The 13093-nt window shown below is 60.1% G+C and overlaps 1 protein-coding gene across 1 annotated transcript; it reads right to left on the bottom strand.

Annotated features, from left to right (window-relative positions):
- Window positions 1-1425: 1425 nt before the first annotated feature.
- On the bottom strand, window positions 1426-4275 carry AQP8 (aquaporin 8). The gene is made up of 5 exons (XM_026053887.1): window positions 4025-4275; window positions 2974-3100; window positions 2414-2628; window positions 1829-1963; window positions 1426-1468 (listed from the first exon to the last, which is right to left on the bottom strand). Exons 1-5 carry the CDS (start codon window positions 4273-4275, stop codon window positions 1426-1428), a joined length of 771 nt encoding a protein of 256 aa, XP_025909672.1.
- Between the last annotated feature and the right edge of the window lie 8818 nt (window positions 4276-13093).

Genomic DNA, 13093 nt, shown 5'->3' on the forward strand with positions numbered 1-13093 from the left:
TGCCGGAGCCGCTCGGCGAGGCCGGCTGCAGCACCGAGGCCTGCGATGAAACGGGATGGGACAGGATGGGTTGGGATATAAAGCGATGGGATGGGGTGGGATACAATGGGAGGGGCTGCATGGCCGTGGAAACGAGCCCCTGGAAAGGAGCTCCCATCCCGGAGGCTCCATGGGGACCAACCTGCCGCCTCTCTCATCTCCAGAGGGCAGTGATGGAGCCGGGAGCGGGCAGCCTGTTCCCGTGCACATTCCCACATGCTGGTGCCGTCCGCATGTGCTGATGATCCCAGCTGCTCCCGCGCATCCCAGGAGGGAGCCCAGCTGCTCCATCACCGCTTGCCAACGTCCGAGCCCGGTGCCCACAACGCTGCAGCCCCCGCAGGACACGGAGCCGAGCGAGCCGGTTCCAGCCCGGTGCTCCCGCTCCATGTGCTCCTCCTCCACGCGCTCCCGATCCACGCGCTCCCCCTCCAGCCCGGCGCTCCCGATCCATGGGCTCCCGCGCCAGCCTGGCTCGCGCTCGGCCAGCCTGGGGGCACCTCTAGCTGCGTGGGAACAAGCCGTGTTTGATGTCCTTAAAGCACGTTAAGTGCTTGGAAGTTAATTGGTATTTAATTAGCATAAATTAAGCTCTTCAATAACACTCGGGGAAAAACAACACAGTTTTACAGATGCTTTATTAAAAGGCACCCGGATGGATTAGAAACGAATGTGCAACATGGGGCGGCACTCACAGGGCCGGGACGAGGGGGCTGCTCCACGCCCGGCTCCCCCCGGCATCGGCATCACTGGGATGCAGGTGCAGCCGCCTCGTCCGCATCCCGGGCACACCCCAGCTGCATCCCAGCTGCATCCTGGGCACATCCCAGCCGCATCCTGGCTGCATCCTGGCCACATCCCAGCTGCATCCCAGTCATGGCCCCTCCATCCTCATCCTCGGCCCAGCTCCCCTCCCCACTCTGCTCCCAGGCGCAGTCCGTCCCTTCCCGAATGCTCAGCCACATCCACGGCACCCAGCCAAGGGCAGGGGCGCTCCGGCGGCGTGCTCTGAAATCCCAACGCGCTCTGCGCTCCCGATGTGCTCCGAGCCCCCAAGCCGCAGAGCCCCGGTTTGCAGTCCCGGCGGTGACAGGAGCTGGGTGGTGCTGTCACGATGCAGCGCGGGGTGGCCCCGGGCACAGCTTTGCTCCACCCGGAGCAGCCTGGGCCGCCCGGGAAGGGCAGGAGCTGCAGAGCAGCCGGGCGGGAGCTGGAGAGGGGTCTGCAGTGCAGGGTCCATGTGGGGTCTGCGGTGCAGGGTCCTGCCCCGCGTGCCAGGCTGGGCCACGAGCAGCCCCCGACGGCACCTGCAGCCGGGACAGAGCCGAGGGCACCGCCGGAGCAGCCCTGGCAGGCGCAGGGTGGGAGCGGGCGGCAGGGCCCCGCTCACCGCAGCAGCAGACGGGTTTTCTGGTCGCCCAGCAGGAGCCTGGGGAGGGAGGAGAGGAGATGGGATCGGTGCTGCGGTTCCTGCAGGTGTGCAGGTGTGCACCAAGCATGCCCTGAGCATGCACAGAGTGTGCACCAAGCACACAGCAAGCATGCACGGAGCGTATACTGAGCACACAACCACCCCGCTGCAGCCCGTCCCAGCTTTGCACTGCAAGAGCACAGCGAGCAGGGAAGCGCGCTGCATCCAAGGCAGCCTCGCGCTGCTGCCGCCTCCTGCTCCTTCACCAGCTCTCTGGAAATCCAGTAACTGCCCCCATTTCCCACATGACACAGAAATGGAGCAACTGGTGAGGCCAAGCCCAACGGAGCCAGTGGAAACGGCAGTGCTGGCACCTACCTGATCAGGGCGCCCACGATGAGGCCGCCCAGCATGGGCCCGACCCAGTAAACCCAGTGATAGTCCCAGTGATTGGCCACGAGTGCCGGCCCGAAGGCTCTGGCTGGATTCATGCAGGCTCCGGACACAGCACCGCTGGAAGAGACCGTGGGAGTGATGCAGAGGGCAGTGATGCAGCGGGGAGTGATGTAGAGGGACACGATGCCATGCAACTCGCTGCAGTGTGGCCTTACGCAGCAGGGCACATCACGGTGCAGCTGGTGCTGTGCAGCAGGGTGCAAGCAGTGCCGTGCAGCACAGTGTGATGCAGCGTGGTGGGCACAACCTGGCCTGGTGCAGCTCGCCCAGCGCGCAGGGCAGGGGCAGAGCAGCGGGTCAGGGCTGGCGCGGGCTCTGTGCCCAGCTGGAGGGAGTGCCGCCCTCGCTAAACAAGCCAATAACCTCTCTAATTGCGCACTCGTTATGGGCTCGCAGCAGCATGTGGTGCCGTTCGGAAGCACCCGTGGGCTCACGGTTGGGCCGCCCGCGAGGAGCCGCTGCTGCTCGCTGGGGTCCCACGGGGAGCGCGGCGCCCCCGGCCCTCACCCTGCCAGGATGCCGGCGGTGACGGCGAAGCCGATGCAGAAGGGCGCCAGCGGTGTGCGGGTGCGCTCGTTGAGGGCGCCCATGCAGACGGTGAGCACGAGCAGCGCGCTGAGCACCACCTCGGCGCCCAGCGCCGCCGGCACCTGCCCGTCGGAGCCGATGGTGCTGAAGGCTCCTCCGCTGGCGTTGGCGAAGCGCTCGCCGGCCGTGGTTGCCTGTGGGCGAGCGGAGCCTGCACCAGCCGCCCCTCACAGCGCTGCATGCGCAGCAGGACAGCACGGCTGGCGGCACCGCGAGCCCGCGGGGAGCTGGAGCGGCTGCTGCGCCTGGCAGGGACCGCTCTGGGCTGCTCCCAGAGCACATGCATTGAGCATGCACCATTGCAGTGCATGTGCTTGCAGCACGCATGCTTGCAGTGCATGTGCTGCTGATGGCCAGTGCCCCAGACTCGTGAACGGGGCCCGCTCAGCTCGGAGCCCCCGTTTCACAGCAATGCTCAGCACGGTGCATTGCCCTGCGCGCCCCGCGCCGGCAGCGCCCCCCGCGCCGCGAGCTCCTACCTTGGCCAGCGCGGCACCGATGACGCCGCCGCAGAGCTGGGACACCCAGTAGGGCAGCAACATGGGCAGGCTGAGGCCGCCGACGAGCCAGGCGCCCAGGGACACGGCGGGGTTGAAGTGGCCTCCGCTGCGTGGGACAGGACGGGAGCGTCAGCAGCTCCGGCGCTGCAGCAGCGCCTGCTCACGGCACCGGGGCTCACGGCACCAGCGCATCCCGCAGCGTTCACAGGAGCCCCGCGAGCAACCGTGCAGGGAACGGGGTGAACGGGAGAAGAGCCGCGCCCTTCCCGGCTCTGGTTCCCAGAGCCAGAGCGATCCAGAGGGGAAGCCTGGATGCCCCGAGGTCTCCCATCCGCCTCTCCCTCTGGATCCGCTCCGAGCCCTTCTGGGAGGCCGGAGCGGAGGGGCCCACGCGGTGCCCGGTGCTCGCGGCTCCAGCCCAGCGGCCGGACCGAGGCGCCGTGCGCAGGGGCGCACGCAGGACAAGCCCAGGTCCCTTCAATTAAAGCAGATTGCCACGGGACCTTCGTTAATGAATAAGTTTCATAACCAATCAGTCCTAATAACAATTGCTGTTGGAGCTGATGAGTCAGCGTGTCCAGGAGCTCTAATTATAGCTTAGCTCCCCAGCTGTAATTAAAGGCAGAGCGAGGATGGGGCCGTGCAGCTCTGTGGACCTCTCCACTGGGGACGGGGCTGCGGGCTCCCAGGAAAGGTCGGAGCTCCGAGACGCATTCCCTGCCCGAGCCGCGGGATCTGAGCGGGAGGCACTCGGAGAGGGAAGAGAAGCTCCCCAGGGCTGTTCCAGCATCCCTGCCTGGGGACGGTGACATCTTCATTGGAGCCAAACGGCGCTTTGGGACACGGGTCTGCCTGAGCACTGCTTTGGAGCTGGGAACTGGCTGCAAAGAGAAGCCAAACTCTCCACCCGGGGAGCCCTTCCCGGGACGAAGCCCCTCTCTGCAGCACCCTTGGGTGAGGGAAACCCTCCGCTTCCCACGGCGAGGCCTCGGTGCCGCTCGGGCCGCTCGCTCCGCGCAGCGCCGCTCACCTGATGGCGCCCAGCACGGCGATGTTGAGCGCCAGCGCCAGCCCGTGCGCCAGCGCGGGCGCCAGCCGCCCCGCGCCCTCCGCGCTCTCGACGACGGAGGCGCAGCCGATGAAGATGAAGAGCGCGCTGCCCAGCAGCTCGGCCACGCACGGCTGCACGTGCCGCTCGAACCAGGGCGCCCGCGGCCGCCGCTGCTCCGGCGCCTCCAGCACCTGCAGCCCCTTGGCGGCCGGGGCGCCCTCGGGATCCATGCGGGCGGCTGCAAGGAAGCGCAGGGCACCGGGGGCTGCAGCCGGCGCTGGGAAGGTCTCTCCTCGTGCTCCGCAAGGAAGGAGATCCCTGGGCTCCCCCCGGGACACTCACCCTCCGTGCGCTCGGTAGCTCCCGGCGCCAGCCCGGCTGGCTGCGAGTGAGCGGGAGTGCTGGCTTATCCCGTCCAAAGCCCGGAATGCTATGTGTGGGAATGGCAGTGGGCAGGAGGTTCCAAGGGGGCAGGAAAAAAAAAGGAAAAGAGAAAAGGCAATAAAGTGCCATGGGCCAGCCCCCGGAATATAACCGCCCTTATCTCCACGCGTCTCTGGTTCAAGGTTCTGGTTTTTCCATGGATTTTTTTTTTTTTTTTTTTTTTTTTTTGGCTGAGGGATTTCTGCCAGCGCTGGGGATGGGATGGGATTCCCTCGCAGTGTGAGCCGGAGGCATGGGAAGCAGCAGCCCCTTTCCCAGCCGCACACGGACCCGCGCGGTGCCCGAGGCAATGGGGAGGGCAGGAAGGCAGTTGTCGGCCTCCAGGGACAGGGGACACGCGGTGGAACCGCGGAGCGGAGCCGGTGCCCTCAAGCTCAGCCCCAACCCGCGCCCCGGGGCCGGGCCAGATGGCTTCTCCTGGCCAGGGACCACGGCCCCCGAGCAGGTTTTCAGCTAGCAGATTGTTGGCAAGGGAGCGCAGGGACCTGCTGGCAGCACTGAGAGCAAGAGTAACGAGAAATAGATAAATAGATCAGTAGATAAATAGATAAATAGGTAAATAGATCAGTAGACAAATAGATAAACAAAAACCAACCCCACTAAGGAACCTCTGCACAGGCTGTCCACAGCAGCCCGTCCTGGAGGAGGGAGGACCAGGAGAGCCCGGCCCAGGGCTCAGTAGAGACGTGGGGACATGGCAGGATGGCAGGGGATGTTGGGGACATGGGAAGTGGGAGCCACCGCGGTGACCAGGGTGGCCTGGGTCCTCGTGGGTCCCCGTGGGCCCCGCGCGCACGGCCGCGCTTGCACCAAGAGGCAGGAATGTGCCCGGGATGCACACGGGGATGCGCCGGGAGACGAGCGCCGTGGCATTTCACCTCCTTGAGCAATCGTTTGCAACGCTTCATGTTTGTAATGGGTAATTAAGGATTCGGGTTATAGGCTTTTTTTTCTCTCCTTTAACTAAGGGTAAAGAACGCCACAGGCTTTTTATGATGTTTTCACAAGACACCGGGGATGGGAAGGAAATTTCCACTTGCCTGTTGCTGGCCTGGTGCCAGAGGAGGGTCGGCCGGAGCGCGGAGGGAATCCCGGATCAGGCACCTTTACTGGAGCCTCTGTCCCTGCGTCTCCCCGCGCAGGATCTCGGCTTCCACGGAGAGGAGGGTCGGCAGCAGGTTCTGCCCAGCAGCTTCCCTGCCGCCCGCCCGGGGCTGCAAGACGAGGAGCTCCGTGGTCCCGCCAGCACGGGGACCTCGGGCAGGTCTCCGCTGCCACCCTGGCCCCGTCACAGCCATGTGGGAGATTTACTAAGAGCGGGATGAACTTGAGCAAAAGGGACCAGATGCGATTGTCCCTCGCGGTCTGGACGTGCGGCTCCTGCAGGCTTTTCCCAGGGGAGCAATGGCTCCGGAGCACTGGAGCGTCCCAACCCTGAAGTGGGGATTAACTTGGTGCTCCTGGCTTTTGAATGTTCCCCGCTCCTGTTTGGAGCAGGGGTGTCTGTGCAAGCATCCCAGAGGAATTGCTCTCCAGCGGAACCGTCATTCCAGGGCAGGGACCGGAGCAGAGCTAAGCAGAAGAGCCAAACAGAGGAACTTTCCTCCCATTAGCACATATTCCACCCAGGCAGCTCTGCACAAAACGCTGGTCACAACTGTCCGGACATCTGACACCTGCCGTGCGGCACTTCCACACCGCGAGAAGCTGCGAGGCTGAAACCCCCGCACGGGTGACACGGTCAGCGTCCTGCTCGGGGCAGAGCGGCCGTGGGGCAGGGGACAGTCCCGCGTGTCCTGCCGGGGCCCCGGGGACCCCGCCTCAACGCCGCCGCCTCCGTGGCTCTGCTTGCGCCATCCCGCTGGCCTGGAAAACAGCAACAAACATAAACCAATAAAGTCGTGACACGCTTTGCAGTGGCCGCTGCCAGCTGCGCCTCGCGGCTGCCCTGCAGCTCGTGACCCACCCGTGGCCCTCGCGGCACGTGGGGCGCGCAAGGCCACCCCATGCCCTGCCTCGTCACCGAGCAGCCCTGACGGCGCGTGGCAGGGCAGGGACCAGGGCGGAGGGAACCGGCAGCAAACGCAGGAGTTCAACACACCACGGGAATTCAACACCGCTTGCGGCTGTTCTCCAGGGAAGAGCCAGAGCGGAGCAAAGGACCAAGGCGCCCAGGATCCTGCAGCGGCGTCAGGAAGACCAAGCCCTGGGCAGGGGGACCAGGGCAAAGGCACAAATCTGAGGTCCGCAGCGGTACAGGAGGGATTCATGATATTGAGCCCGTTCTGCATCGCCTGGACCTACCTGCAAGCTGCAGTTCACGGCAGCGAATGAACTCTCACAATAGAAGGGGTTTTGACCAAAATATCTATAACTGGATGAAATTGTCCTGCTAGACCTGTTGTGGCACCTGCATAAGCATTTGCAAGCAGGTCGGTTAAGCAAAAGAGAAGCCGGGTGACACACAAAGCACGAGGGAGCTGCAAAATCTGCCTGCGGAGCTGGAGTGGCCCCGGCCTCTGCGCTCCTGCATTGCTCTTGGATTTAACCTGAGCTCTCATTTGCAAGGCCTTGCAACTGTTGAGCCTCGTGCGTTTCTTCTGCACGTTTTCCTCCCTTCCTGCAGACCTCCAAATTAAATTACGTCTTAACCTGACTCCTAAGCTGATTCCCAGGGGAAGCCGCTCCAGCACTTGGCTTTTGTTCAGGGATGGCACAAAGAAGCAAAGCAAACGACCCTTTCCATGGCACCCTTTGTCCCCCCGGGGCCCTGCACCCCCTGCCCTGCAGAGGACATCAAGGACTTGGCAGCCGACCTGCTCGGCAGCCAGGTTCGCCGTCAGCTGCGCACCACGACACCCGTGGGGAAAAGGCGTGGGGACGAGAACACATAAATCTGCTCGTATTAGCAGACATTTATTTTTGTCTTTGTTTGTGCTTGCACTGATAATGTGGATTTGTCAAATAAATGACAACAGCAACTGTCATTTAGTGAAGGCAGTAGTACACAACAAGCAACAGCTCAGAAAAAATGCTTTAGGAAATAGGGAGACGTGTCTTCTGATATCCATCCACCTGGGCAGAGGGGGTCTGAATACCCTTATTTACTCCAGTGTCTCCTGGAATTCGCTTCATTCTGCCTCTCCTGGCTCTGTCACGCAGATCCCAGCCTCCTTTTTGGTTTTCTATAGCAAATACGACACCTAAACTCAGTAAACAGTTAACCAGGTGGGTCAGAACATGCTGCTGACACTGAACAATGCCTAACTGCAGGAATTAAGTATATGCAGAGTGTCTTCATGGGATCAGAACGAGTATATTTTATGGCAAACACCTTTCAGACTGGATATCTTTAAAAGCTACCAGCAAAGTTGGCACATTTTAGGTGCTGCATGACGCTATGCTACAAAGACAGACCCTGTCACCATCAGCATCCACGTGCACCTCTGTCTTACAGAGCAATAAAGAAGGTAAAGGCAATTAATTTGACACTGCCTTATCTTTATAGTATTTATGTTAGCGACTGATAGTCCAATGGTTACACAATTGTTGTTGAATGAGAACTTGCAGAATTATTTGCAACTAGTAGCAGTAACACAGGTTTACTGACCTCTGCACATTCAGGGATCCTATTGCATAATACTTTTACTTGAAATTGCTACAGCAATGCTTGAGTGCAGATGGAAATTTCCAGGAGTTTTTAATAGAGATTTACCACTTTCCGTTAGAAAATGGGGACAGATTTGGGTCAGTTCTGCAGACACAGAATAGACTGGCCTTGAGAAGGGAAAATAACTGGAAGGATGAACCCACATTTAGATCTTAATTGTGATACTTCAAGCGAGCTGCCAGGGAAGGGAAGGATGCTCCGAGTGCCCTTCAGCGCGTGCGTGCCCCTTCCCAGGAGCGAGCAGCACTCGGCTCCCACGAGACCTCCTGGGTTCTGTCTCTCCTGCCTCTGGGTGTGACGAGAGCAAAGCACTTCAGGCCTCAGCGCTGCCCCGCGCCCCGGCAGAAGAGACCCGGGAAGTCTCGTACGCACCGCATTAGGAGCCGCGAGCTCCTGGAGCAGCCTGAAAGCTGCGTGCTAAGCTCATAGCTGCCTGTCGTTCCCTTCCTAGAGAGAACCGGCTGGATGCTGCTTGTGAGGAACTGAACAAGTGGCTTGCTGGAAGCTTTCCTCTCTTTATCTCCAAGCAGCGCCACGCCGGCAGCGGTTCCTTACCCGGACGTCCAGCACAGCACAGGAGCCTCTCTGCCAAAGCCGCCCGAGCCGGGATGGTGCTGGCGGACGGGGGAGCAGCATTTCCCTGCACTCGCACGAGGAGGCACCAGGGCGGTGAGGACTGGGGGCTCTGCTCCCGTGGCCCGCGTGGCGGCCAGGCTCCTCGTCCCGGGAATGCCGCAGAGCCGTGGATGCGAGCACAACCGCGGGCCATAGCCCTGCACATCCCTCCAAGAGCCCCCGAAACGGCCCATCCGTCCCCGTGGGCTCGCGCCAGCCCGAGCCTCCGGCTGCGGGATGCAGCTCGGGCGGCCGCCAGCTCCTCATCCCTGGAGCACGAGCTGCGGGCAGCAGCAGGGGACACGGGACGCAGGGAGCGCCCGCGCCAGGCTGCGCCGCGCCGGCCGGGGAGCAAGGGCGACTCTCACCCTGCAGCCTGCTCAGGCACAACCGACCCCTTCCATTGCAACAGGCCATCTGCAGCCGCGGGTTTTGCTGCACTGTCAACACCAACAACCCGGGCAAAAGGCAGTGTCCAGCAGACAGCAGCGAGGAGATTCAGTGCGCGGCGCGAGGGAGACTTCTGGCAAACGCCGCTTCAAACCACGGCAAGAGGAACAGGAGGCAAAGCCACCCCTTCCCTCAAAAACCCTTCTCAGCCTTTTCCAGCCAGTGGTTTTCCGGTGACACTGTTTCGGCTGCACCAGGCACTCTGCGAAGCCAGATACTCCCTGAAGAAAGGTGGAAGATTTATTTTAGTCAATGCAATCAGGAGAGCGAGACTACCCCCACTCATCTTCTCCCACGAGTTCCCTACAAATCGCAAATTCTTTTGATCCTATTGTAACCCTGAAGCACAACGTGACCTACTTTCCTCTCCACGGCTGAAATGGAGCTCGGAGAGCCTCCCGGGGAGCTCCGGCGGGACGCGGGAAGGTGCCCTGCACATGGGTGCCGAGGCGCGGGGCGGCTGCCGGAGCGCCGGGATCCGCCTTCCATCCCGCGCTCCCGACTCCGCCGCCTCCCTGCTCCCCCGCACGAGCCGGTCGCTGCGCACGTTAAGAACCCCACGAGCAGAAATGCCACCATAAAGAACCCCACTGGCAGAAATGCCACCAGGATCTGCCCCGTGCCAGCCGACGCATCATCTCCAAACCAGAATCAAACCATCAACAAATAGGCGGGCAAGAAAGCCGCACTGGAACTTCTCCTGTAGTGAACGACATTCAGAGCCTGTTCGTATCAAAACGCGTTTCTGTGAAAAATGCAAGCTGCCCTTGGGGGTGCAGGGGGCTCCAAAGGAGCACGTGTCCCAGAAGGGGTAAGGAGGCAGAGAACAGGGGTAAAGATGCTTCCCGAGAGGCTCAAGGAGCATCCTGCCGAAAGGGCTTCTGCCAATCTTAGTTTTATGGCGTAGATGGGTCTTACACGCCACCATGTCATCATTCATTTGTAATAAAATTAATCAGGAGGATAGTTTTGTTGCCACAGGATAGGCATTAGTCACTGCACAAACAGACTGCTGTAGTGCAGAGGGTGTTAAAGGGTTTCGATTTTTGTTCGTTTTAATCCACAATTCTTACCAACGGAGAGACTAAGTTATGTAACCTGCCCAGCTCGGCTATGAGCACATCTGTGGAGCTTCATCTTGTCTCGCTTCTCACATCTTCATACTCAAATGCTTTTGCCGCAGCTACTTCAGACCCTTTGTGCCCCTTGATTCAAATCATGAGGGTTTTGGGGACAGACCCTCCCTGTCCGGCAGCCGCCAGTGCAGGTAACGCCGGGCAGCGAGGCAGCGCCGAGGCAGGGTGCGCAGAGCCCGAGCCGCGCACGGCACAGCGCGGCAGGCACAACAGGCATCTTGTCTGAGCTGCACCGGAGAGCCTCAAACCCTGTAAGGTTAGTCATCCATCAGCGAGATTTTATTCCATAAACTGCACAGAAGATAATTGAATCTATTTGAAGACACAAGAAAGTACTGAGTAGCTCTTCTGAATGTCGGAACGAAAACTCTGAGATCTCGGATAGTCAGGGGTGGGAGGAAGGCTGGAGGAGAGCAGCTCTGCTCCCCCGGGGCTGCGAAGCCCCGCACAGCAGAGCCAGCACCAAGCTTCGGTCCAACAAGAAATCCAAATCCCATTTCCTTGGTTCACCTGAGGCAAAGGGAATGTGAAAAACTGCGGGAACCGGCAGAACCGAGCCCAGCTCAACCAGGGTCCTCCGAGTGCTGCAGCCCTTCTGACGGAGCGGGTAGGGCAGTCGCTGCCCCGCGTTTCAGGAGCCCTCTGCGGTTCCTTGAAAACGGACGCAAAGCTCTGGAGTGCTCAACCTGCTCCCATAAAACCCCATTTAACCCTCACTGACAACTGTGCAAGGCAACACCCCCCACGCCATGGAGCAGAGCCCTCCAGTGAGCCAAAGGGCCTGCACTTTGGAAGGGAAGGTCTCACACAGCCCGCGCTCATTGAAAGGAACAGAACGGTCCGAAACACAAGCCAAGGTGCGATACGATGACATCAGAACGCTTTAAGATAGCAGCACCCAAATAGGAGTTTTACCAGGATTTCAGGCTCAGGAAAATACCTCTCGGGTAAAGGAGAAGGGCTGGGGATGAACTGGCATACAGGAAAGCACCTCAAACACACCTCAAACTAAAGGTACACCTGTAACACAAAAGTTTGTGCAGAAAGTGAACACATTTGTTTCTGAAGAGAAGGTCCCATGTGCAGAACAAAACAAAAGCGAGTCTGACGGTCCAAACCAACTGTCAGTGAAGGGACTGTGCAGAATCACATCCACGTTGCAGTGAAAATTTGCCTTGGTTTCATGGACTGCACGTTCATTATAAAATTGCTGCTCCAAACGACAGTGATTAACAGCAAGAGGAAAAAAATGCTGCAATTAGTAAAACTGACACAGACTTTAACTTTTCTAACGTCCATATCTCAGGCTAGGAAGGGACTCTTCCTGCGATTTTGCCAACATCACATTAGAATTAGCAAGCCCAGCTGTCCTACCCCAGCTCCTGAACAAAACCAGGACACAGAGGGAGGACAAGAGTGTGTTTCCATAAGGAATCATTCCATGACTTATATGCTCTGGACACTGGCTGTGCATATACTTCTGCACTGTTAAGTTTTTCAAAGGAAGCTTCATCAGTGTGGATTCGCGTCGTGACCCGATACTCTCGTCTCTGGGCAGTTATCAGTGCCCAGGTTGTCCTTGGTTCAATCCAAGGTTCAACATTCACTCCAAGACCTTCCAAGGCTTCTTGCCTGCGCGCGGGCTGCGCGGGGACTTGTGCTCCGCGGCTCCTGCACATGCTCAGCTGCTGCAGACACCAGCAGCCACAGCGGGGAAGGCAGAACAGGCTGCACGCCCTGCATCCTAACACCTGCTAGTCAGGGCTTGATTCGTCGCCACCTCCAGCATCCCGATTTGAAGTCAGCGGGGAGCAGGTGCAGGGGCAGGAGAAGGGCGGTATCAGCTGCATGAAGCCTTGCGCCTTGCACAGTCCCCGTTCACGCACGCCGAGGTCCTGTCCGGAGAGCGGCCCCCGCGCGCCGCACACGCAGACGGGCTGCTGCCGCCTTCCAGGTCACTGCCGGAGATGCTGCACTGAACTAGACAGCAAGTTTGGAGGAGCCTGAGAACGTCTAATTAAGACTGATTCATAGATCCTCGTCGGATTGAGCTCCTCGGGTTTATGTTAGGATATGACAGAGCAATTACACAGTGGGAATGGATGGAAAGGAAAAAAAATCAGAAAGTCAGGAGAGCGTGAAAGCCAAAGGCGGCAAGCAGAAGCTGCAGGCCATTAAACACAGCGGGCGCCTCCTCTCCCGAGAGCTGCTCTGCACGCCCGCTTCCCGCTCCGGACAGCGGGAAGGCACCCGCGGCAGCGCCGCAGCCCCGCTCTGCACGCGTGGGAGCCCCACGCCAAGGGGAGAGCGCGACCGCGCGGCACCACTCTGCACAGGAAGGGTCCCACTGGCACAGCACAGAGGGGCACAGCTAAGCTAAGGCACGTGAAGGTGCCCGCACGGCCCAGGGTGTACCGGGGAGGCAGAGATTGCACCGAGCCCGGCTCGCGCCGCAGGGAGCAGCCTGACACACACGGCGCAGCAGGAGGCTCTGCAGCTGCCGCGTTCCCGTTCCCGAGGAGAGCGGTGACGCGAAGGCCGTTTCCTCCGACTATTTCTGTAGCTCCGAGACGAAGGCTGTCACTGCTGAGAGCTGCTAGTTCTTCTCGAATCTCGTTAACCTTCTTCCCTAGTCCTCCAGCCCAAACCCACGTATAACTATTTCCAAAGTTAGGTATTTTACGCTACAGAGAGTCACAAACTGTACTGAAATGGTTTCAAACACTTGCAACT

This window comes from Nothoprocta perdicaria, unplaced genomic scaffold (assembly GCF_003342845.1).
Source record: "Nothoprocta perdicaria isolate Ctin4 unplaced genomic scaffold, notPer1 scaffold_12, whole genome shotgun sequence".
Classification (NCBI taxonomy): Eukaryota; Metazoa; Chordata; class Aves; order Tinamiformes; family Tinamidae; genus Nothoprocta; species Nothoprocta perdicaria.